At 41.2% G+C, this 27,545-nt stretch overlaps 1 protein-coding gene across 1 annotated transcript in view; it reads left to right on the top strand.

Annotated features, from left to right (window-relative positions):
* Positions 1–537: 537 nt before the first annotated feature.
* The window catches only part of cblb (Cbl proto-oncogene B, E3 ubiquitin protein ligase), a 68,490-nt gene continuing 41,482 nt past the window's right edge, over positions 538–27,545 (top strand). Inside the window, exons 1-5 of the mRNA XM_083986409.1 lie at positions 538–849; positions 1,796–1,973; positions 2,939–3,189; positions 21,576–21,722; positions 26,113–26,269. Of these exons, the coding sequence (XP_083842535.1) occupies positions 1,806–1,973; positions 2,939–3,189; positions 21,576–21,722; positions 26,113–26,269 (723 nt within the window). The 5' untranslated portion in view covers positions 538–849; positions 1,796–1,805. The remainder of the gene's footprint in view (positions 850–1,795; positions 1,974–2,938; positions 3,190–21,575; positions 21,723–26,112; positions 26,270–27,545) is intronic.

The raw sequence follows: 27,545 nt of genomic DNA, 5'->3' as shown, positions 1-27,545 counted from the left end.
CGGTCAACTTTAACCCTGTGTGTTTTGTTTTTTAGACATAGGCCTTTATGTGAAGAGTTGTCAGCGGGGGTCGCTGTTCTTTCGGGGATTAAACTTGTCACGGGTGACGGGCTCTCGTGGCCGTGGGTGTCTTGTTGTCGCTTCTGTCATTGCGTTGCGTCGGTCGGTTCCTGGAAAATACTGCTTCACACTCCCATTGACCCTCCTACCGTCATGCCCACCGCTGGAACAGCTGCATCAAGCTACACACGCGCAGACGCACGAGACAGGAAGTGGGCGGCTGCCTTCAAAGTAATGGTAGACAACGTGACCGTAAGAGGTAGAAAAGAGACGCATTTAGGGGTATTTAAAGATGATTTTTCAATTTATAATGCTTATATTGGGGATATGTTTCAATTAAGAGTGAGAAAATCGCCTCAAAATGCATTTTTATGCCAATAACCTACCTGCTGAGTGGGAGTTTTATTTTGAAATATGCGTGTGGCTCTGACATTTTTAAAATCAGCCGTCTTTACACTGATGTCGTGGTACAAAACATACCGTACAGACCTCCCAGCTTCGCGATTATCCAAGTGCTCCGACAGCTTCACCGGAACAGAGCTGTAAAGAAAAAAAAGAGAGAGAGAGAAGAACAAGAAGAAGAACAAGAGAAAAAAAAGAAAGAAAGAGAAAACACGACTCTAAAATATGGAGGATTTACAGTGAAGTAACAGGATTATACACACACCGTGGACTTTTTCTTGCCACTCTTCTTTTTCCCTTCTGGACTCTTGGACACTCCTTGTTTTGTGCGCTGGATGTGGATCAAAACCAGCGGGGATCCCAGTAAAACCTTCCCTGGTGGGTTTGGTAAGTTGGGACTTTTAGTGTTGAAGTGCATGATCGATTCCTGTTGTTGAAATAAAACGCCACAGTGCTGTCTGTGGCTGTGCTTCTCGCTCCGGGGCTCCAACATGCTGCTTGTTGAAGTGTTGTGGCTGGCAGCTCAGAGTCAAACCGAGCCTATAGGAAAAAAACCATGTAGGATGGTTATAATGTTTAATAACAGCAATAATAATAATTTAAAAAAGTCAAACTAACACCCGGACAGACGCGTAAACAGGAGAAAATGTTGCATTCAAAGGCCTCACAGGAAAATATCTGTGTGTTACAGTGGGTTTAGTGTAAACTGACTCTCAATCAAATGAGTGTAATCAGTTTGTTTTGTGAATTATTGATATGTGAAAATCAGTGGCTCCCTCAGGGAAGACAATAGCATGTCAGATAGCAGAGGTTAAACTGTCCTGTCAGGCAGCAGCTACTATACATACACACACACACCAACATATAACAATCCTTTAAAATACATTTTGTATCTCAGACATCCATCCATCCATCCCTCCCCTGCTATAGGTGAGGTATTCATCTGTCTCAGCATCCTAGTTCTGCCTGAACAGCTCACACACAGGCCTGTCTATCAGGTATGTGATGGCCAGCACGTAAAAAGGAAGATCACAGTGATGATAACATTGTCATTTGTGCTGTTGTAACAGTTCCTGGATTGGTACTTTTACTTAAAAAAGAGAGAGAGAGAGATGTAGGCTACTTCTGTTTTTTATTTTTGTCATTTCCTGACAAATTCTGTCTTCGAAACATCCACTTTAAACTCAAAACTCAATCTGGAAACAAGAAATTTTAGTGCAAGTGCAATTTATATTCTTAAACATCTTTTAAAAATGTGATATTTTTCATTTGGTTTAAGTGCTTGTTCTTTTAGGCTGTAATTATTTGCTCTTTTTTTTTTTTTTTGCTTCAGTGTGGAGGAAATGGCAACTGCCCTCAGTGGCCGAAACCCTGGTGGACGTGGACCGAACCGGAGTAAAGGTCGGATCTTGGGCATCATTGATGCCATCCAGGATGCAGTGGGGCCGCCGAAACAAGCAGCTGCCGACCGGCGGACTGTGGAGAAAACCTGGAAGCTCATGGATAAAGTTGTAAGTTTGAGAGTGATGAAGCAGTCAGTCAGGCCTGTCTGCCAGATGGTAGCAGCCAGCCACAGTCTTTGTTACAGAGATGCACATGGAGAGGTTGAGCTAATGCTAATGAGTGCACGTGTGTTCCACAGCTCATATTTACTGATCGGCTTTTTTGATAAATTGATGCATTTGTTTCCATGCTCTCTTGTTGTTACATCAGTTTCTTTCTTTTAGTACATGCATGATAACCACAGCGTCAATAATAGATGATGAACCCAAGGCTGCAGAACACTAATGTGACTTTGAGTTTCTTTTCACCAAAAGTAATCAAGTGAATTTGAATAGTTATTATTAGTTTATTTAGGGGACATTGTGCAATGACATTAATCATTTACAGAAAATGAGAAGATGGTTGCACCAGATTTACATGTAGCTCACAGCTAATTTCCATCTGCAGTCCCAACATGTAACATATAACAAACAGACAAGAAACGCAGACCACAAACTACTATACAAGAGTGATACACAAATAGACAGTAGACAGCACATAGACAATACAAAAAAAACAACAGTTTCCACATCTAAAAAGACCAGATCAAGTGCAACACCCATGAGAGAGGTGTACCCTATCCTATATAATCAATGGAGAGAAAAGCGAAGTCTTACAAGATACAAAATGTACGTATATAAAACATTTTAGAATTCCATAGTTCATATTCCATAAGATTTTAAGATAATTTCATGGATTGGGTGCATTGAGAAATACTAAGTTACATTTTTTCGAGACTAACTGAGTAACAAGTGCCCTGCTTTTAAACATGCTGGCAACAGCTCTTGGTATCCTGGAGTTTGCTTTTCATGTACCACCGTATTGCCACGTGATCCTGCTGTGTTGCTGTTACATAATGTGGTAAACACAACTAAATGCAGTGGGGGGCATCAAGCGAACATTGATCAATCATGGGTTCGATCATGTGCCGCAGGTCCGGTTGTGCCAAAACCCCAGACTGCAGCTGAAAAACAGTCCACCGTACATACTGGACATCCTACCGGACGCCTACCAGCACCTGAGACTCGTACTGGGCAAATACGAGGAGAACCAGAGACTCACGCAGCTCAGCGAGAACGAGTACTTTAAAATCTACATCGATAGCCTTATGAAGAAATCCAAACGGGCCATCCGGCTCTTCAAGGAGGGAAAGGAGAGGATGTACGAGGAGCAGTCCCAGGACAGGTAAGAAGCTGAGCTGAGAGGAAGTATTTATTTATCTCTGTTCCTTTTCCTTTTTATTTTGTCCTGTTTTACATATTGGATGGTGGTGACTGAGCTCATCATGGTACACAGAAACTGGCTCGACCTTTTCCTGGAAAACCACGTTCAAAGCCAACTGACACACGTTTTTATATATATATCACAGTTGTATGTTGCAGCAGCTCTACTTTGCTCAGGTCTAGGGATGCCACAATCATAGATTTTCTTGGTACGAGAAATAATCACGGTGTTACGATTATCACGATTATTATGCATCAATACATTTCACAACACTATGAATGTGTAAAATCAAATATAGTCAAAATATAATAATTACATTTCTAATCTCTTGATATAGGACCAGTTATTAATCCACTGGGGGAAGTGTTTGAAATATTTAAGTCATTAATTGTCATCTATATCAAAGTTAAGTTTCTTTTAATCATTTTTTTCACAATACAAATGGCACACTAACATTTAAATTCCTACTAATTCAGTGTTACATTAGATAAATGGACCAGTATCTGTGCATTTACCTTTACTTTGGTGCACATCTGCAGATATGGTACCAACATCATCTTTTTCAGAAAGTGACGGTATTTAGGAATCTTTACGATCAATTAATTGTGGCGTTAAATGCGACGATTAATTGTGAAAACAAGTAATCGTGACACCCCTACTCAGATCTCAGAGTTCAAGCCATGTATGCAAATTTCTTTTTTTTTGTTGGTTGCAAGATGACGTCTATTCACTCGGCTCCGGCCTTTAACAAAAATATAAGAGACAGGATATGAGCTGTGTTTTGGTGTCACTGCACCCATTTTCTAACTAACCGACAACTGTTGTATAGTCACCGAGGCACGACAACAGATGACAGAACTGTTGCTCACACACTGACTGAGTTGTTTTCTGTTTAATTTTGGTAGTACACTGTTGAATGTTTTCGTTTCATCCGAACACTTGAAGCGAAGCTGCGTGTCTTTGATCTGTGTGGCGTTGAATTTCAGAGCTGAAACTGTGAGGTAATAATACGTTTTCATAATAACCAGCAAAAATACTCGTATACCGTTATAGATGGAAGAGTCTTCTGTGTCAAAAACGAGTCGTACGTTAATGATGGATTGAATCATTGGATAATTGTCGGCTGTCAAAGGTAATTTACCGGTCTTGACTTGACCGTGTGCAGGTCTGTTTGATCTCAGCTGTGTGTCAGCGTTGTGACAGCTACTAATAAGTGAACTGACAGCAGAGAGCTGGTGATGATGGTGGCGATCCTCGAGTGGGAGGTTTGCCCCCTTTTCACCATAGGGGTTTTACAGGAAGGACACAGCTCAGCATCTCAGCTCAGTCATCTCCACGGTTACCACCAATTTACAAAAAAAAAAAACCATGACATATCAAACCCAGATTTTGGTTTAGTGGCTTCTAACTGCTTGCCAAGGCATGCCATCTTTACTTTAAATCAGCCCACTGCGATCGTGATGTGTTAGACATGAGCATGACTGACTCAGATTATAGAGAGTGGGAGGTGGAGATGGAGAAGTTAGAGAGAGGAGAGTTCGAGGGAGATGAGAAAGCGGAGGCATATTCAGCAGAAAAATAAATGTTGCAGTCTTTTTTTTTTCTTTTTTTCTTTTTGGTTATCTGTGTTCAGCAGCCGATTCTGCTTCCCTTTATCTTACTGTGCATTTTAATAACAACTAAATTCATTCTCAAATGTTGCATTACGGTCCTGCGACAGCTGCTGACATTGCTAACAGGGAGGTTACCATTATCAAATAAAAAAAACAAAAAACAAAACTAAAAGCTTTTTTTTTCTTTCTTTTTTTTTCTGCCCAACAATTTATTTTGTATTATCACAATGAAATTAGCTTTTTAGCTTCCACAGCTTCCTCTCTAACAATGACCTGAGGCTTTATGATCACTTAGTACTGAGTGGAGCAGAATGAGACATGCTGTGTGGGTACAGCAGTCAGATTGTACTGGATGATAGTACAGTGCTCTGCAGAAACAGTGAAGAAACTCCTGCCTCACCATCAACCAATGGATGCTTTTGATTTACCTTTTTGTAATACTGTGTCCAAAAAAAGAAAAGAAAAGGAGAAGGAACCATAGAACTGAATTTTGTCCTTTATTTCTATGATTTATTGACGATAGGAGCTGGAGATAATTGAGGGTGTGAGAGGCTCCAGTGATTCTCAGGAGCCCTGTCTCTCTCTCTCTGCCATGTGCAGAGCAGAGGGAAAATCCCCACGCACTTTACATCCTGTTCATATATTTCCTCTCCGGTTGAGCCCTGAAATAATCACCCAGCAGAGACTTTTTGATCTTTCTGTGCAAACTCCCATCCTAAAATATATATATATATATCTTTTTTCCTTTTCTCGAACACAACGTCTTTCTTCTTTCTTTCTTGCCTCGGTCGACTCGTGAATCGCCTCTTTTGCCACAAAGTGCTGGACTCATCATGACTCTCTGGTGTTGTGTTGTCAAACATCATTAACGAAGGTCACAGTCATTATTACCGCACATCGCTGTTGTACTCGCAGCACAAAAGAGGAATAAAAGAAAAAGAAATGTTCTGAATTTCATGAATCCAAGACGCTCAGTGCACTGTGATGCAGCAGTTTTTTTTTTTTTAGTTTTGGTTGTTGCATTATATATCAGTATCCAACCAAAATGACACCTCCAGATGAAACGTGATCATTTTCTCTCCTTCCCTATAAGACTTTAAAGACCACTGGTGGCCTCTTCGGGGGTTTTGTCGGCTCATTACTTTGATTGTTGACTTTGATTTCATTTTATTAAAAGAGAGACACAACAAACACAATAATATACTGTAGCATCTTGTAGCTTGATGTGATGTGGCCACATTATTGTATACCCAGTGAGAATTTGATTTCATTATCGCCTGGTGTTATTGCATCTATGGTTACGGTACTGTATGTTGTGAGCAGGTGTTGCTGGCTGCCACAAAATCCTCGCCTGCTGAAGGAGACGGAGTGAGAAGTGTTAAACTGTTTTAGCGGCTTCTCCACTCCTTTGAAGCACACTTACCGACTCCTATTCAACTGAATGGGGGTGGTGGTGGGGGGGGGACTGTACTTCAAACAGAAGTCAGCTTTTCAAACACAGAGCCTCAACTAGCTGCGGGGCTTTACAGCTGAATAATGAACATTATTTTTTTTGTTTTAAAGTAGAATTTACATATAAAATAATCACCATTTTTACTCATTTAATTCTCATATATCAGCGGTTTTTAGATGTGGTTGGAGGCGCTGGGGGTAATTCACTTGTCAAAACAAAACAAAATGATGCATAAGAGGACGAACAACAAAGCGTCTCTCATCATCCCCACAGCACAATCACGTACTGTAGCGCTGGCAATACAACCATGACTATATTTACAATAAATTCCATGTCTCTCTGCTACCTTTCTTTCATAGACGTGTAATCTCCAGGCAACTGAAGCCAACGGAAAACACAATTTGGCTTTTTTTTTTTTTTTTTTTTTTTGTTCTTGTTGTTAAAATAGACCTGGGCACAGACGTGGAAAAGGCCCCACAGGCGTCGAAACACAGCAGCAGCAACACACTCAGACTGAAACGAACTGTGGCTGCTTCTCTCTGTGGTCGCTTTGTCGTACCTCGGTGACATTTCGCGCTGGTCCACCTGATCACCAGGGTCCCTGGTCTGAGGCCGAGGCTGAGGCTTAAAAGCAGAAAATAGACACAGAGGTTTTCCACTTAAACTAGATCTTCATTGTCACGTTTTTTTTTTTTAAAAAGGCTTCATTTTAGCAGCTTTGGAGGAAATAGAGCAGCAGAAAATAAACTGTACTGACACAATTGTGGTGCATTGGTAATATAGTTGCAAATGTATCAGATGAATTCCCATTGAAAGGTATAATATATAGGAATTCCCCCCATCTAGCGGTTGCATATTGGAACGTATTCTTGATGTTGCATTCACTTGAAATTGGGCAGACGTCAGACAGACAACAGACGCTGCATGTAACAGGATAAACAAGCGTGACAATATGTTGTCATGGTGATGGGGTATTGCTTTACCGTCTTTCTCTGGTGGAGTAAAGTGACATCCGGTTGGTTTGCCGACGGCCGTCTGCCTGACTGCACCTGAATGCAACACCAGTGCCTCCGTCCTTCCTCACACTACACAGTGGTGACAGTTTTAACAGGCCGAGCCCACAGCTCCGGTGAGTTTCCGTGGTTACCTACGGTCACGCTGCCACTCAACGTAAAAAAAAAATGGCGATGCAACATGGCCGCCTCGGTTCGGTGCGTCGCCCACTTATGTATTTGTAACGACTTGTAACAACTCATTCTAAGGTACCAGAAAGCTTTCATTTGTATGCAGCTGTGATTCCACTTCAGTTAAATACGTATTTATGAAAGACATGTTTGATTTTTGGTTATTTTACTATTTTATATTATTGCTACATCTGTCTGCATTAGCTAAGTACGTTCTTTCAGAATGTTTGGAGCAGCTGACAGATGAATTTCCTTCGGGATTAATAAAGTGTTTATCTATCTATCTATCTATCTATCTATCTATCTATCTATCTATCTATCTATCTATCTATCTATCTATCTATCTATCTATCTATCTATCTATCTATCTATCTATCTATCTATCTAAAAAGCCAAATAAGTTACATACTGGGGCTTTAAAGTCAGTGTAGCTGGTGCAGTGTCTGCATAGAGGATGCTGGGAAACTCCTTCCAATCCTTTTTCTTTTTATATCAGATACTATATAAATAATGTTTTACATAGTGTACATTATCCTCTGACAAAGATGCATGAAAGGAACAAATTCTCTTCAAGGAACGATCTCAAATCTGGAGTCACATCTGTATCCGGGGACATGTAGCAGCCATATGTGGCCTAGTGCTGTGCTGCTGCTGCTGCTGCTGCTGCTGCTGTGTCTTTGTGGCAGCCTGTCTCGCACATGTCTGCTTCATATGCCTGATTAACTGCTGCGATCGCCCCCAAAATCTTTCTCCGAGGGGCCGACATCTGATGTTCATGCGTCACATATGCCCCCCCTCCTTACCCCCACCGGCCCCGTTGCCCTTCTTTGTCCCAGTCTCCACATCTGATCACCTCTACCCAACCATCCCCCTAGCTGCATCTTTCTGTTCCACATTCGGAGCAAAGCGAGCGATGTGATGGGAATATTAATGAGGAAATTAAAGGATCGAGGGAAAATTGCAAACAGCTGTTCTTTTTTAAAGGAGCTAAAGACGGGGACTTTATGTTTTGACTTTAAATCCTCACGACTCTCCCGAGTTAATTGTCTGTGACCCTGAAGTTACATTCGCCACTAAAAGTCCTGAAACAAATTTGCCTTTGTTGCCACTTTTGAATCAAACTGCCTGGGAGCCCCCCTAATGTGAGTCTGCAGGCAGGCTGTTACATTTAATTAGGCAAATTAATTTCCTTGACATTTTTCAAGATCCTTTTTTAATTAAGTCTTTACTTTCTAGAACAAACCCTTGGCACCGTAACACCTTGGCAGTGGCTGAGCTCCCGATCTCTGCAGAGAGAGAGTCAGAGAGAGCGATCGGTGTAGAAGATTTGGTTTTTGTTGAGTGTAGGAAACCTCCTCGGTGTGTCATGCGTGTTGGCAGTGAACGTATACATCTTTATTCCGTCAGATTATTCTCTTCCGAGATGAAAACTCTTCTCAGGAGGAGAGAGACCTGCAACCACAGCATAAAATGACACTGACAAACACACAGGCTGTGGTTTCATAACTCAACTGCTGCGAAGGATCAGTCGACTGAGATGTCATTTTGCCGAGACTGAGCTGTAAAACATAAAGTTGCCCCGGTGAGGTATAGCTGCCTAGCTGGCTCGGCTTTAGAAACCTCTCTCTGCCTCTCTCTAAAGGTTGGCTTAACTCGTCTTTTTCTTTTCCCCAGCGTGAAAACAGCCACTGCCACAATCAATCAATTATCCTCAAGTGGAGTAATTACACAATTACAGCCCTCCTATAGTCGAGTGCTCATTTAGCTTTTGGGTGGAACGAGTATTTATTTTGTAGCGGTATTTACCAAAGCTGTCATGTTTTATTTTAGTTGTATGTATGTTTCGCTCAACGTTTATCCAAAGCACGTTAAAGGGATAGTTCACCCAAAATTTAAATTTCACTCATTATCTCCTCCCCCTCATGTGGACTAAGGGCTGGGAGAAGTTTCAGAGTCCTCCGTGGCTTCTCTGAGTTACAGGGGGTCTCGGCGTAGCAGTGCATGTCCATATAACGGTTGCAAATGGATACCAACTGTCTTTGTAACAAAAAGACACACCAAAAAACATCCAAATACCTCCATGCTGCTCGTATGTAATGTCCGTCTTGTATTGAAGCCCCGAAATGCGAAATTGTCCCGAAAAAAATTAAATAAGTCTATATTTCAAGCTTGTTTGTACCTGAAGCTTCTCGAAGCTCCTCTTCCCGGTTCGTCAAATTTGGACGAACTGGGAAGAGGACGGACCCAGGTTCGTCCAAATTTGACAAACCGGGAAGAGGAGCTTCGAGAAGCTTCCGCTACAAACAAGCTTGAAATATAGACTTATTTAATTTTTTTCGGGACAATTTCGCATTTCGGGGCTTCAATACAAGACGGACGGCTGTTTTTTGGTGTGTCTTTTTGTTACGAAGACAGTTGGTATCCATTTGCAACCGTTATATGGACATGCACTGCTACGCCGAGACCCCCTGTAACTCAGAGAAGCCACGGAGGACTCTGAAACTTCTCCCAGCCCTTATATTAGTCGACATGAGGGTGAGTATAGATAATGAGTGAAATTTCAATTTTGGGTGAACTATCCCTTTAACGGCAGGCAGCAGTGTGTGACTGTGTGGCAATTTTTTTTTTTTTTTTTTTGCGTGTGTCGCCACTCGCCACACTGCAAACTCCCTCTCGTCTGGTGCCCTTCCACCGTATACGACCACATCACACATCGGAGGCGATTTGCACTGCAGAGCGTTTTACAGCCTTCAGCTGCTTCCTAAAGTGATTGTCTCTAAATCAGCTGGATTAAAAGTGCACCTCTTTTGCCAGGAAGCAGAGTGTTGCAGATAAAAGACAATCTGACCTCCCTCTCTCTCTCTCTTTCTCTCTCCCTCCTTAGTCCATTTACTCGCCCACCCGCCTCCATCTGATTGTGAATAACCCCTGACTCACGGTGCAGTCAGTGACATGTTGGAGATGCTCGGGATTTTCTAACTTTTCTCTGAGACTGCGGGCAGCAATGATGATGATGACTTTCTAACAGCACAATTTTGGCCGAGTTAAGTAAAAAAAAAAAAAGGGTATTTCTCGAGTAGAGGTGGTAGTATATCTGGACCGCAGGCTTCCTGGGCGACTCAATCACTTACAGGAATTGTGTTTTGCAGGGAAATGTGCCATAAACACAACTAAAGCAGATTGAATCGCATCTTTTTCCCAACAAATATCCAGCTTGCAATTTGCTGACTTTGGAAGTTCCCGGTCCCAGTGCAGCTCAATGCTTCGTCAAACTGCCAGTTTATCGGGGGGTTTTTTTGTTTGATTTTTTAATTTATTTCAGAGGGGACATATTTTAGATGTACTAGTGTAGTTTTCCTAATTAGAAGCTGTGCCACTGTTCGCTTATAATCCCCCAAAGTATCGTATCGTTTGGATTTATTCGTCTGTTAAAAGTCATGTTTGAATTGAAAAGACGTGTTTTGAGGTTTAAGTGTTGAACATTTTTGTCAGTTTTGCTTAAACTCGATGACATGAGCGATGAGAAACATCTGTGTTTCTTTCTAACATTTCCGTTTAGTTGAAATTTCATTACCGAGTTTAATGACACCACTGCCTTTTTTTTATTTTTTTTTTATAATACTGAAGGCCTGATTCCTGTTACGGGCAGATGGATTGAAGTGATGTGGTCGACTGAGCTGAGCTGAAAGCACAGGAAGCATTTCCTGGTGAATAATCTCATCACATTTCACCCTTTTTTTTTTTCATCAGCGAGGACTCTGCAGCATCACTGTCACTTTCAAATTAGATGTTTTTTTTTTTCTGTCTCTGAAAAACGCCACATTTTAATATAGTGTTTTATATAGACCACTTTAAAATCATCGTCAGTCCTTTGTAGACACAATCGACAGCACTTGATGTACAACAACATGTACAGTCTTTAATGTGGTTTGTACTTTGGTGTCAGTTCTGTGGAATGATCTCGTATACACGTCGTCTTCCCGTGTTGGCACGTCACGTCATGGCGGTCGGTCGTGCTTTGAAATGATGATGTTACGTGTTCCCATGAAAGGCTGTAAAAGGCCCGATGGTGGTGGCTGAGCTGAGATGAGATGAGATGAGATGAGATGAGTAAGCCCCCAGAAAAAGAAAGTAGAACCATCTGGGTAGGAAGTGGAGCACCAGAGGAGGAAGCCAGAGCGCTTCGGTCAGGAACCAGGAGGCTCGGAGCACAGAGGACGGGGGAAGTGTGTGTGTGTGTGGGGGAGGATGGGGGGTGAGGGGAGGGGGGGGTAGGCTAAGGGTCGTCGCTAGGCTTACTCATGCTCCGCCTGAGGTTTTGTCTCAATCTGCTGACACACGTTGAATGGAAGAAAGTGGAAGAAAGAAACACTCCCCAGTCCCCGCACGACTCCATTAAAACCGACCGGAGAGCGTTTTGATGGGATCAGGCCGCGAGCCGCGACGCCCGTTAACACACTGAGGTCACGACCCCCGTGGGGGGGGGGGGGGGGGGGGGGGGGTGTGGATGGGGGGGGTAGGGGGGCTGGGGGTCGTTGTGACACATTATCAACATTGGCAGCAGGTGGGGTCCCATCTGTGTCTGTAGCTTTACACCTAATGACTTAAGGTGGGCAGGAGTGAGTAAAATTGGACCACACACACACTGATACTGATATTCAGGAGTTAAAGGGATAGTTCAACATTTTGGCAAATTGGCCCATTGCCGTAATCCCTATAGTTTTAGGAGTAGGTTCTGTTTTTTACCTTTAATTGTCGGTGCAAGCTATTTTTAGAACGGCGGAGCAGAGCCGCGAGCTGCTCAGAGCTACGCTACGGAGGCTCTTGGTTTCCCTCATCAAACTCATCAAATACACAATCCAACAACTCCACAACACTCTGGTGGACAAGTTGTGACCTGCACATTCACCACGCTATGAGATAATAACACAACGTTACCAGACAGAGTTGTTTTAGAGGGAAATACAGAGACTGCTTGCCGAAAAACTGAAAAACTTGCATGAATTTCCCTCTAAAACAACTCTGTGTGGTAATGTTGTGTTATTATCTCATAGCGTGGTGAATGTGCAGGTCACAACTTGTCCACCAGAGCATTGTGTAGTTGTTGGATTGTGTATTTGATGAGTTTGATGAGGGAAACCAATAAATCCCATTAGCCTCTGTAGTGTAGCTCTGAGCAGCTCACGGCTCTGCTCCGCCGTTCTAAAAATAGCTTGCACCGACAATTAAAGGTAACAAACCTACTGCAATGACTATAGGGATTATGGCAATGGGCCAATTTGCCAAAATATTGAACTATCCCTCTAAAATAACAAAACTTTGACATTAGTCAGATGATTGCTCCTTGACTGACTGAGTGATGACTTTCACCCTGACCTTTAGTGACCTTTTCTTCTAAGTATTAAACGACTCTCTTGACTAATCGTCATAGCGACAGTCAGCAGTATTTCGTCTTAGAGTGTGAGGTCAGACTTTCCCTCCTCCCCTCTGCACATCTTATATCTGCATCTTATTCCGTTGACCACACGGCTGCTGACACAGACATCAACCAGCCTCCGACTTCCTCTGACTGACTGAGTGAGTGATCGTTTTACAAGTTAATCAAACCGCTGGGTACATGAGAGCAGAGGAGCAAACACAACCAGCTGATACCAGACTAGAATGATGCAATGATGTTTTTTAGCAGTTTTTTTTCCTCCTACTTCCTCATTTTCACACATAGAGAAGAGAGACCCCTTATAAGCCGCTCCGGCCGTGTACTCGGTTGACCTCGTCTTGTTGTGTGTTTCTGCTAAACAAATGAGTTTAAAAAAAGGAAAAAAAATGTTTCAAAGGCTGTCAGACTCTCCAGATAGAGGGAGGAGCCTTCTTCTCTCTGGAGTTAAAGCTTCTGTCATAGTGGACATGTATGAGTTAAGAAAGGAACACAAACACTTCCGGTCTTTTTCTGTACTTTTGATCCGTTTGCTTTCTCTTTTTTTGTTCCAAATGAACAGCTTTTAGGAGCTCATTTTCCCTCTTTCTCTCTGTCTCTCTCTCTGTCTCTCTCTGTCTCTCTATCTTAATGGACGTTCTCTGTTCCTCTTTTTCATTGGCAAGTGTTTTGTGTAAATAATTGATGCTAATAACAATCCCGCAGGAACAATGAAATCAGCGACTCTGCATGTCTGGGTATCCCTCTCCTCCCATTCGTCTTCCACATCCACATCTCTCTGTGTTTGGGTGCAGTGTTTTCACCCTCGACCCTCCTCATCACACTCATCACAGCTGTGTCGTCGCCCCCCCCATCATCCCTCACACACACACACACACACTCCTCCCTGCCTTTGTCTCACACAGTGCAGCAGCAGCAGCAGCAGCTTGTAGAGGATCTGATAGGCATCTCATCTGCCTGATATCCCCTTTAGAAAGCCATTACAGTCCCTCATGGCCACTCAGCTCGCACTGTATCTCTGCTGTCAGCTGCACAAACAACACCCCAAACCCAAACACAAGTTCTGTAAAGGAAAACAAAAGGGATCAAAGCATGTCATTAGTCAGTATTCAGGTCTAAACCTCGTATTAACGGCCTCTCTTCATCCCCGAGGTGTGACCTCTAACCCCCAGGTGGTCTCATATCCACAGCTATCTCCCATCCCACACATACAGCCTCTGAATTTGAGATTATATGAATTATTTAAACCCAGCCTCCCCTCCCATCCATTTCTCTTGTCCAACGCTCTGAAGCATTTGTCATTTTTACAACATTCTCTCTCCTATATGAGAGAAATGTCGCACTTTTTGACTGAATTCGCTTTAAAACCGAACATATTCTCGGAAATTCAACGTGATGGATTCAAATATTCAGTTTTTATAGGTCTCTCCATCCATCTTATATTTTTATGACACATGTATCATTTTTTTAATAAAACTGCCAGAGAGTTGATTTCTCTCCACGTGTCGTCGGAGGGATTTTCTATAGAAGAACAACAGTTTGTGACAGACAGAGGATAGTGAATCATTCAGGTGACAGGAAACCAGTAGGAACACAGATAGTGAGCGGTTCAACAGCACTATTGCAGGTGTCACCACAACAGTGTGACACCACGTAGGCCGGTATATGTGTGTGCAAGTTTGTCACTTTTTTTTTTTCTTGCAAAAGTGCTTCACAGTGAGATTTTCTGCTTTATTCTGAAGGAGGCTGAAATGCGACTTCCTCAGTGATACCTGCTGCTCAGTATCATCACTTCATTTCATTTTCATTTTGTTGATCGCTTGGCTGCATGTGCCCCCAGAAGGACATCATCGCTTCACAATGATGTGTTAGTCAGCCAGCAGTTTCTGCTCCACACACACAAACACACACACACACACTCTGAGTACAGTAGCCCTAATGAACGGAGCGGCTTTTCCTGGGGCACTTGTCAAACGAGGCAGATTACACAACCAGTCAAATGGCACGGGGCAACGCGGGGACACATGAGGAACAGTATAACAACTAACCACTGCAGAGGATTTAAACAGACAATCTGCCCCGCACTTTGTCTGCAGCGACAGTGCTGGGAAAAACACTCTCTATCTGTCTCAGTGCAGCGCTCCTCCTATGATGCATCGAGCGAAAAAAGAGAAATAAGCGTCTATGGGAAGAAAAAAAAAAAAGACTGCGAATACATCACAGCGCTCCGAACGCATACGGCCTCCTCTGTTCGTCTGAGCCGAGCCCTTCTTCATAAAGAGGCTAGAAAATGAGTTCCAAGTCATAACCATTGTGTAAGCATCTGCTGCCTTTCCCTCTTCATCCCCAATGGAGAGTTAGTTTTTTTGGCTGCTCTTCAGTTGATAACAGGCCTAATGGGAACTGGAAGAGCATGAAATTACTGAGACGGGCTTGGCTTTGTTGATGTAGAGACGCACACGCACACGCACGCATAAACACACAGATTGGAGTATATGCCACCACCAAAAGGCACAGAACATGGATTTGCATCATATTCTTCTTGAACTTGTTGTTGTCCCAGTCACTGCTCTGCAAAAATCAACAACGGACAACTCAATGAATTGTCTGTAATATCAATCAGAGGAAAACACAACTCTGGTGTTTGCTCAATTGGAGTCCCTCTATTTAAAAAAAACAAACAAAAAACAAAAACTTTAAAGGTCCAGTGTGTAATAATTTGGGTTTATTGGCAAAATCTGAATATACTACCCATGAATATATTTGTATAAGTGTAATATCACTATAAAATAAAATTTGTTTAGTTTTTGTTGCCTTATAATTACTCTTTTATATCTACATATAGCAAAGGTCTTGCTTTAGAGCAGTGTTTTTCAACCTTGGGGTTGGGACCCCACATGGGGTCGCCTGAAAATGTCTAGTAATTGATTAATTAAAGCAGAAATAAGCGATCCGGTCGTTTTGCCTAACTTCCTGTCAGCAGATGGAGTTAGCAGTCCCCGCCCTCGTCCCTACGTCACCACATTCACGCGCATCCCTTGGCTGCACACACAGAGAGGACCGCCCCTTTATGCCGTTCTCTCTCCTCATTGGATAAAGGTTGTAGGATACAAGGAAAGTTTTCTCCTCGGCTTACAGCAGAGCAGAGTGACTGACAGACCCGTGTTTCAGACCAAACACTCTATGTAAGTGATTGCTGTCGGAAGATAGAACTATTTAAGACTTATATTAACACAAATATTCCGCTTACTTCTGCTTTAAAAATTACTGATAACATTTTTTTTTTAACTTATATTCTTTTTAAAATGATGATTAAAAACTCCACACACATTCTTAAACAACTGTATTTTATACTTTCACTTAATATAAAGAGTTCAAATAAAATGCAGCATGTAAAAATATCTGAGCTGGCGCATCTTGATTGACGGTTGGGAACCACTGTGTCGCCATCTTGCGCCGCCATGTTTGTACGGCAGCCCGAATGGAAAATCCATCCGGCCAGAGAGCGCGTTTCAAGAGTTTCATGTTCATAAATAACTCAATGAAGAAGGAGGAGGAAACAGCAGATTGTAAAATGGTTTAGATCTTCACCTCACCGCTCCATGCTCCTGAAATACCCTAAGTCGTCCCAGTCGTGGTAAAGATATCACGGTTTCCCCCCATTTTACACACTGGACCTTTAACTAAATGGCTCCCTGCAGTTACAATCAATGGTTTGAGTTGTACCGTTGCCAGCTATGCTGTCGCTGTGTGTACACCACATGCAAACTGTGCATGCGTGGTTCGAGGAGGAAAAGTATACAGCATCTGCTCTGCTGTAAATAATTTGACCCAAACAGCACAGAGAGATTGATGCAAATCTGCTTTTGGTGGAAGAACACATTGCACAACACACTGATGCCAGAATACAGTTGGAAATTCTGCAGATGCAAACATTTCAAAACAAGTGGTTGTAAATAGTTTGTCCTCTCTCCCTGGAGTCATGTGTCTGTGCAGAGAGGAAGGGAAGGAAGGCTTGGAGCGAATTTCATTTTCATCTGGTACAAACGTCCACTCGGATTACTGCACATGAGCATATGAGCCTGGACAGGCAGGGATATGAACTGGAACTTGCCCAGTTTGCGGAGGCATAGGCTACAACTCCGAGGCCGTAACCCTATAGTTAAATACCGTATGTTGTTTTCCAGGAGGTGCCATTGAAGGGTTTCTTCTTGCTCTGCAAAGTTCTGCTTTCACACACTGTGAATGTGAAACACAGGAAATAAAGGCTAACCCACATGTCCCACTGAAGCTTGTATTTGTCCCAGGACTCACTGATTAATCTTCCTTTTTTTTCTTCCAAAAAATAAATTCTCACGTGCAGTCGGTTCTCTCAAACCAGAAGGACTAGAACTTCACCTCGTTGCATGTGGGCGTTGGTTTATGTGGTTGTGCTTCATCGCCTGGCACTTGATCGTTAAAAAAAAAACAAAAAAAAAACACATCAAACACAGTCACAGGCGACAAGCCGTCATCGCAGAAAATATTTGCATTAGAGCGAAAGTAACAGACAGTGAACACGCACCTGCTGGATGTGATGGAAACGGCTCAGTACTCAGTGTTACCGGGAAATCACACCTATAAGCTTCATTTGCGCTGGAGCTGCTGCAGCTCTGGTGACTGCAAAGTAATTAATAGAAAGTGTTTCCTGAAATCTAATCATATTATTGAACCTTTGTTACGTATAGTGAGGATATTTGACATCTAAAAATAAATGCATTTTAATTTCATGTACAAAGAGAGAGTGTATAAACCCTCAGTTGTGTATTCAGTCCTTGTACTTTGTGTATTAATGCGTGCATACATAAACAAACACACACCTGTTTAAGCTTAAAGCCGCAGTATGTAACTTATTTGGCTTTTTATTAGCAAAAATCAAACATGTCTTTCATAAATCCGTATTTCACTGGAGTGGAATCACACCCGCATACAAATGAAAGCTTTCTGGTACCATAGAATGAGTTGTTACAAGTCGTTACAAATACATAAGTGGGCGACGCACCGAACCGAGGCGGCCATGTTGCATCGCCATTTTTTTACGCTGTCTGACGTCTGCCCGATTTCACGTGAATGCAACATCAAGAATATGTTCCGATATGCAACTGCACCGCTAGATGGGCGGAATTCCTACATACTATACCTTTAAAGGGATAGTACACCCAAAATTCAAATTGCACTCATTATCTACTCCCCCTCATGTGGACTAAGGGCTGGGAGAAGTTTCAGAGTCCTCCGGGGCTTCTCTGAGTTACAGGGGGTCTCGGCGTAGCAGTGCATGTCCATATAACGGTTGCAAATGGATACCAACTGTCTTCGTAACAAAAAGACACACCAAAAAACATCCAAATACCTCCATGCTGCTCGTATGTAATGTCCGTCTTGTATTGAAGCCCCGAAATGCGAAATTGTCCTGAAAAAAATTAAATAAGTCTATTTTTCAAGCTTGTTTTGTAGCGGAAGCTTCTCTTCCTGGTTCGTCCAAATCGTGCAAGATTTGGACCCTTAGTCGACATGAGGGTGGGTAGATAATGAGTGCAATTTGAATTTTGGGTGAACTATCTCTTTAAGTAAATATCTGATTGTAAGCTCCCTGTCACATCTAACAAGTCTCTAGATATTATAATATTACTCAGCAGCAGACGCTGAATGTAGCACAAATTTCAGATCAAGTAACATCACTGCTCTGTGGAGTTAATATAAGACAAAGATAACGACAATAGATTTGAATTGATGTCATTGATGTATTATTGATACGGGGAAAAAGTGAAACAGAGACACTTCACTCACTGGTTGAATCAAACACTCAGACTCATTTCAAATGTTAAAATGTGTGGCGTGATGATGATGATGATGACCTGTGAGTCACAGAGGTGTGATAAACAAAACATGGCCTGTTTGGTGCAGGTTTGAAGGAAGATGTAGGTCTACACCATACACAAACACAAACACACACACACACACGTACACAAAGCTTTTTTTATCAGCTCCCCACAGCACAGTGTGCTTTCTCCGTCCCACACACTCACACCTTGGGCAAAGTCACCCTGTCTAGTGTGTGTGTGTGTGCATTTGTACGTTTGTGTGTGTGCACATGTCCTGGAATGTTTATGAGCCTTCAGTCTAATCTCATTGGGAGCTGGAGACAAATCCCCATCCCAGAGGAGAAGAGAGGAGATGAGAGGAGAGGGAGACTCACCCAACATTTCCCTTTTGGGATTTAGGAATCGTAGCTAAACTTATATATATGTGACTGCTGGTGCTGTGTGAGCTTAAACTCCACTAGTGTCCACATCTCAGCCGTTTCAGCTCTAAATCTCACAATCCACCTCCTAATACCTCATCACGGTTTGACTTGTGAGACTTCAACTCTCTAATTATTTCTGGCTTTGACACTGCTCGTCTCTGTTTTCTCTGTTAGTGCAATTTAAATGCAAATTAATGTTTTGCCGTATTCTGACAGACTGGGAAATGAAATGTTAAATAGAAAAAACTATCTTTAAAAGCATTTGCCTCACAAAGCGTTGCACAAATTGCAATATTAGATACAGACAAATGTCATTTAATAGCTGTATTTCTTGTAAAGATCCCGCTCCAGCTGTGGGAGCTGAAACAATATTTATATATATATACAGTATATATATTTTTATTAGACGTGGTTTGAAAAGGAAATGCCACCTATTTCTAGAATTTACGTGTCATTTTCTGTGGTGTTCAGAACTCATTCAGAGACATAAATACTGTTGTTCACTCTGACATTTGAATGTGCAGACAGACAGTTACCTCTGAGAAACCACAAGATGCACGTTTTAGTTTTCACACCAAAAGAGGAATTGATTTCAAAGCACCTTTAAAGAATATAAGACTTAACTGATCATGAGATGAGCGGGGAAAACTGATGTTACAGCAGAAAAGAGACGGATCATGAAAGCAGGAATTTATATTTGAACAAGTTCATCAAAAGTCATAAATGAAAGGAATTAAATAAACATAAATAAGACTCTGTAAATGAGCTGTGCAAATATTTGTGTAGGAGTAATAGTGTAGGAATATTTTCTATTCACATTTAAAAGACGTATCCATAAGTAAGTGCAGTATATATAATATAGTAATATTATAATAAAGTATATGAAATAGATTTAAAAGAATAAAATGGATCAGATATATAAGATCACGGAGACCTAAGCTGCTTTAAGTAGCCTACCTGTATTACATGGCTTGAAGAACCATATTAATCTTGATGGAAAAATGAGTAAATGTGACTTCCTTTGTTCAAATGTTTCTATTTTATACATTGTAAAATGAAAGGGAGAGTAATAGCTTGGAGAATATGTTAGCACAATTGTCCAAATACATGTTTTTGCTTAGCTCTGTATGTGTGTAATGGTGCTGAAATGACTTTCTATCTATGTATTGTCAACTACAAACAAGCCTAACACGCAACTTATTGCAATCAATTTCTAATTTTGTGACTTTGCATTTCTTTTGTACGTTTTTTTATTTGTCATGATAGGTCTTAAATTTCATCCATAATGGTCTTTAAAAGGTCTTAAAAAGTCTTAAATTTGAGCTGGTGAAACCTGCAGAGACCCTGTAACAGTTATACTGTTAATAATAGCAATTATTATTATACCGAGGGTCAAATGCCATAGTGTTGGTGTCTGTGTGGGCCAGTATCACATATACCAGCCTTAATTTAACTCATAGATCAGTCTAATGCAGGTCAGACCATTTCACAAAAATAAAGACTGACTGGTTTTAAGTCAAAATAGCCACTCGGTCTCAGACTTGTGTTTTCCTCTCAGCCCCGTCTTACTGCTCTAACCCTCTGCCCAGTGTCCCACTTCCTGTTGTAGGATTTACTCAGAACTATTTAAATGTTTTATTCTTGCACCGTGCTTTTATATCTCCAAACACATTTGATGCTCCTGTAACGTTGTTTGCTGTCGCTGCAATTTTATCAGATTTTATATGTTTATTTAGATTTTTTTTTTTAAAGCCGCTGTCTCGCTGTGTGTGTGTGTGTGTGGGTGTGTTCTTGAGGTAGGAGTGTGAAGCAGAGTGAGGCTATGGTTATTGTTGTTGATTCTCATCACATTTTGTGGTTATTGTGTTGTTTTAGAGCACTTCTTCAAGTTTCCTTAGAATCCCATGGTGATTATTCATTGGCTGAATCTGTTTCCTGTTTCTCTGTGGTTCGCCCCTGTTTGTTATTACATTTATTTCCCTTTAACCTCTTGTAACGTATTTTGAATTTTTTGAATATTAATATCTCTCACGGCTACTTTCACATCGTGTCACATTTTCACGCGACAGACACATGCATCATGTGACAGACAGTATGATGTGTGATATTTAAAGTGGAGCTTTTATGATTAATTTCCTCTACTTTAGAGAAGTTGGGACATTTTATCACAAGTTTTCAGTTTCAGTAAACTCCATATTGAATCATATGTGTGAAATTCCAAAGACAGTTTCAGAAATATCTGTTCCCATGTCCCATGCATGTATGTACAAATACACAGAGAGGATTTAAAGGTCATATAATTTCCATATGGTGTCTGTCTGTTGAGCGTTTGAGGCTCTAACGTAACGGTGCTCTGCTCCGACTGTCTGTGTCTCTGCAGGAGGAACCTGACCAAGCTGTCTCTGATCTTCAGTCACATGTTGGCTGAAATCAAAGCCATCTTCCCCGGGGGACAGTTCCAGGGCGACAACTTCAGGATCACCAAAGCTGATGCCGCCGACTTCTGGAGGAGGTTTTTTGGAGAAAAGTAAGCTTCACCTTTTTTTTTTCTTTTATTGTCTTTCTTTCTTTTTTTTGTGGCTCTCTCTGCTGTTGCTTTCATTTTGGATTTCATTCTGTGATAAGGACGAGTTGCTCTCTGTGACTGTGGATGTTTTCAATCTTTGAGTCTTCAGGAGGCTGTTTGTGTGTTTCTCCATGGTTCAAACACACACATGCACAATTTTTTAAATGTTTTAATTTATTTAAAGCAAAAGTAAGCGGAATGTTTGTGTTAATATAAGTCTTAAATAGTTATATCTTCCGACAGCAATCACTTATATAGAGTGTTTGGTCCGAAACACGGGTCTGTCAGTCACTCTGCTCTGCTGTAAGCTGAGGAGAAAACTTTCCTTGTATCCAACAACCTTTATCCAATGAGGAGAGAGAACGGCATAAAGGGGCGGCCCTCTCTGTGTGTGCAGCCAAGGGATGCGCGTGAATGTGGTGACGTAGGGACGAGGGCGGGGACTGCTAACTCCATCGGCTGACAAGAAGTTAGACAAAACCACCGGATATAAAAGAGTAATTATAAGGCAACAAAAACTAAACAAATTTTATTTTATAGTGATATTACACTATAAATATATTCATGGGTAGTATATTCAGATTTTGCCAATAAACCCAAATTATTACACACTGGACCTTTAAAGTTTTACCACAGAAGATCGGTACACAAATTGGAACGTATCCAAACAGAAACCAACAGATAATAAAACTACAAAGAGAGACAGTTAACATGACACTACCATACTATAAAAAACAAAGAAACAAACGAAGAAACAAAAAAACAGGAAGTATAGTGCAATTTAGTAAATGTAGGTGAGATGGGCCGTTTACGATGGATAAAATGGATGGAGATGCAACAATGCAAAGACCAGAACAGGGTTTGTTGATGGAGTTGTGCTAGGATGGGTTGAGAACACAACAAAACCAAGTATAATACAGTGTAATAAAGTGCTACAGTGTGCAAAAAAAATACTAGGGAGGTTGAAAAGCATCATGGAGGACAGGACACATGGTCCATACGCTGCTGCTGCTGTGTGTGTCTATGTGCATGCATCGAGTATATGTATGTGATTAGTAGAGCTCAGCCTTGCACATGCTCCATCGGTTCATCATGATTGTAGTTGTAGTTTTTTTGTGCTTCATTTAAACTTTTTTCGTGACTGTTTGTATAATTTTCCATCAGCCATAGTAGTTGCTATGATAAATTATGGTCTGGAGGGACGTGAGACTCTACTTTTGCAAAAACAAAAAGAGGAAAAGAACCTGCGATGATGACTGAGCGAGCGAGCGCTGCAAACCAGACAACTCCCTCATGACAAAGCAGAATATAAGAGTTAAAACTGGCGTCTTGTGTGTTGGCAGACCGCTGGCTGACATGATGTCTTAATGAGACATGTCTCAGTGGCCTCTTTAAACTTGTTTCATTGTCTTACAGCAGAATATACACAGCATAAGAACAGATTTATTGAGAGTTGGATGTGTATTAGTGTTTGAGAGCTCAGAGAGGAGGAGATAAGCAGACTGATGAAGAGCTGCAGCTGTGAACATGATGTGGTCCAACCAGCCAGTTTTTTACCAGTCTTGTTATCTAATCTGTGGTGTATTTATATATCAGTGTGTGTTGTGTGTATATATATATATATATATGCTGGTTAAAGCAGAAGTAAGTGGTCCTGTCGTTTTCGCTAATGCTGCGTTCCAGGCAGGCTTTTGAAATCGTAAATTACAGCTTCAAGTCACAACTTACGACTTTGTAGCGTTCCAGGCAACCCACTCCTGTTTTTACGACCTGTTTTACCTGTGAAAGTCACTATAACGGCCACTCGTAACTTCCGACCCGTGAACTCGTACCAGATCGAACTGGTACGACTTCACGGTCGGAAAAATACGAGTTTCCTTGAACGCACCATAACAGTCCTCGTCCCTACGTCGCCACATTCACGGCGTCCCTTGGCTGCACACACAGCCCTGCATGCCGTTCTCTCTCCTCATTGGATAAAAACTGTAGGATACGATAAATGTTTTCTCTTCGGCTCAGAGCAGAGCAGAGTGACTGACAGACCCGTGTTTCAGACCAAACACTCTATGTAAGTGATTGCTGTCGGAAGATATAACTATTTAAGACTTATATTAACACAAATATATCACTTACTTCTGCTTTAAATTGCAGTGGTAACCAGCTTGTTTTTGACGTGCAGCTTGAATATGCTGTTTAACACGGCAGCATAATGAATCACATGGTTCCAGTAAGTTGGTGTCAAACTCATCAGTGGGTGTGTGTGTGTGTGTGAGGCTCACATCACATACTCAGGCGAGTGGATATTGAAGTAATCGGCCATGCGTTGAACCAGAGAGCAATGTTCCCATCAGCGCTGGCTTGCTTCAGCTATTTTTTTTTTCTTCCTTTATATCCTTGATTTCTATCAAAAGACATTAAGCTGAACTCTGAGGTCATGAAGTCTTCAAGTGTGCTGTGTTCTCTCTAGTTATTATCTCGCTGTCTCCTCTTCCTTTTATCTCCCTCTCTCTCTGCGCTCTTTCCCCCCTCGTACTCTGGCTGGTATTAAAAAGTGACGCTCTCTCCTCTCCTGCTGTTTCAGCTCGGAGCTCAGGAGCTGCTGTGACATTTCTTTCCATTATCTTAACACCAGCCTGCTGCTCTCTCTGCTTCTTTACCACACAGCTCCTTGTCTCTGATCATTGTGTTGAAAGCACAATGCAAATGTAATGTATTGAATATATGAATATATTGAATTTATGTATATGTGCAGACAAAATAAAAGCATATTTGTAAAAATAAAAAAAAGTCCATGACCTATGAAAAAGTTGAATATATTCATGCATTGCCCTATCTATGCAGGTATACTTGAGATTCTGTTCTGATAGATGAGATTCTGATATTCTGTGAGCTTCAAAAGTCCAAATAAATGTTTGAATTCAAAAGAAAAACACATTTGAATTATAAACGTTTTATGTTCACATACCCAGAGGATAACACATGCAGAAACATGTCATACAGTTCTGTTTTTGAAGGAATGGCTGGATGTTGAATAAGGTTTTGTAATCTAATGTCACTGAATCTGAATCTGAATAGCTTTTATTGCCCAATAGTTATTACACATACAAGGAACTTGGCATATAGTGAGAATAACATGAAGGAAGGACATTAAAATAAATACAAGTAGAAAAAAATACTAAACTAAATGCTAATGCAAAGAGCTTTAGTACAAAAAGTGTTTGCAATACATGCACACATTTGTCTGTATTTGTGATCTTGCACAACATAAAAAGACATTTGAATTATAAATGTGTTATGTTCACATACCCAGAGGATAACACATCACATACAGCAACATGTCATATATTACAGTTCCGTTTTTGAAGGAATGGCTGGATGTTGATTAAGGTTTTGTAGTCTAATGCCACTGAATCTGAATCTGAATCTGAATCTGAATAGCTTTTATTGCCCAATCGTTATCACACATACAAGGAACTCGGCATATAGTGAGAATAACATGAAGGAAGGACATTAAAATAAGTAAAATAGATAAAAGTAGAAAAAAATACAACTAATGCAAAGAGAATTAGTACATAAAGTGTGTGCAATACGTGCACACATACTGTATTTGTCTGTATTTGTGATCTTGCACAACATAAAAATGATAAAAATGAAAACAGCAGCTGATTCAGGTTCAGCACTATAGCCGATCTCTCTGCAGATCCCCCTGCCCCTCTTCCTTTCTGTCAAGTCTATTGTGGGTTTGTGGCCGAGGCTTTTAATCATGCCAGGAAGTGAGAAACATGGGTGTGAGATTAACCCCGTGTGTTTGACCACATCAGCACTTTGTAAAGGCCACTGAGGCTGCTGATCACAGACGCTTTTGGCAACTTGACATTTGACAGGAACAACAACAGCAACAACAGCTACATTTTGTTTATCATGACCCATCGAAATCAGTCGTGGGCGAGACATGCTCGTTCTCCCCCACCACACTTCACCATCATATTTACATAGACTCTATAATAATAACCCCCTTTTTCTGTGCTCGGTAATATTTTTTGCAGCTGCATGAGCAGAAAGTGCGATCTTATCTATGAATCTTCACGCATTAGCTGTGAATTCTCAGCGTTTATTGGGGCGTTTTTCTGTTGTATCTAATCTCTGGCTTCACTTTTGTAATATAAATTTAAATACATACCCTTCATATCATATTAGATGCGTAGTTTGATGATGAAGCGATGCAGAACCAGCGCTGTGACAGAGTCAGACCTGCATGCGATCATCAGTCCAGGGTCTTGCTGCTAAATAATGAGGTTACTGTATGTGTTTATGTGAATTTTTAATGGTTGGACTTGTTGCTGTCTTGCAGGACGATAGTGCCATGGAAAGTCTTCAGACAGTGCCTTCACGAACTGCATCCCATCAGCTCAGGCCTGGAGGCCATGGCCCTCAAATCCACCATCGACCTCACCTGCAACGACTACATTTCTGTCTTTGAGTTTGACATTTTCACACGCCTCTTCCAGGTTGGTCCAAATTACTGAATTCAGTTTCAGTTTAATTTATTGACAAGGGACAATGTGCATTAATAAACAATTGTAAAAAAACAAATGTAAATGCACCCGAGTTAGCTAAAAAAAGCTAATTTTCATCGCCAGTCCCTCTGCCTGATGATAAAAGGCAACCTTAAAAAAAAAAGCAACAATGAGGTAAAATACCAAAGATATATTAATAAATATACATTTGTAAGACAATACACACATTTGCGATAGTACCAAAATACCAAAGACACATTCAATTCAGATTAATAAATATACATTTGTAAGGCCATAACACACGTTTGCGGTGGCACAAGGTAGTTAGTGCTCATAATATAATCAGTTCTTAGTGCTGCCATCATAGGGCATCAGCAATACATAGTATTAAAGGGATAGTAGCATTTTTTTTAAAGTGGGGTTGTATGATCTCCAAATAGCCCCTAAGTACTTTAATTGCAGTAGAAGACTCTCTACACTCCTCCCGTTAGCAACGCCAGCCCATAGCCCTGCCCAGAGATTTACAACATACATTGTTGTGAATGGACCCAAAGAAACGGCCTATTTTCACGGCCTAAAAGAGGTTTTACGTGAAAAAAAATACACAGTTCCATTGTTCGCTATAAGAAAAAGAAAGAAATGGAACTGTGTATTTTTTTTCAGGTAAAACCTCTTTTAGGCCACAAAAATAGGCCGTTTCTTTTGGTCCATTCACAAAAATGCATGTTGTAAATCTCTGGGCAGGGCTATTATGGGCTGCCGTTGCTAACGGGAGGAGTGCAGAGAGTCTTCTACTGCAATTAAAGTACTTAGGGGCTATTTGGAGATCATACAACCCCACTTTTAAAAAATGCTGCGGAACAGGATTCATTAAAGGAATCACTATAACTATCTGGTTACTACATATAGGAAGATACATGACAGAATACTCAATGCCTATACTACATATGTAGTAACTATCAAATTAAGTTTCCAATATGTCACTGACTGACTTTTTGTCTTTGTTCTGTCTTTCCAATTTTTGCATCTCTCTCTCTCTCTCTCTGTCTCTCTGTCTACTCACCATGACTAAATAAAAACAAAAGCCTGGAATAATAACCTCAGAAAAACAAAGCCAGTCTGTCCCCTCTAAGTGTTTACAAGTGAAGCTCATCTTGTTTGTTGATTTTGACCTCTTTATCTTCGATCCAAGGCTGCAGCAGAAAGCATTTGATACTAAATAAATAACTTTGTGATGAACCCTCGTACCTCTCACTGAACTCCGGCC

The sequence above is a fragment of the Trachurus trachurus genome (assembly GCF_905171665.1).
Source record: "Trachurus trachurus genome assembly, chromosome: 14".
NCBI lineage: Eukaryota > Metazoa > Chordata > Actinopteri > Carangiformes > Carangidae > Trachurus > Trachurus trachurus.
Note: the sequence above shows the minus strand (reverse complement) of the source record. Positions and strands in the feature narration are given on the sequence as shown.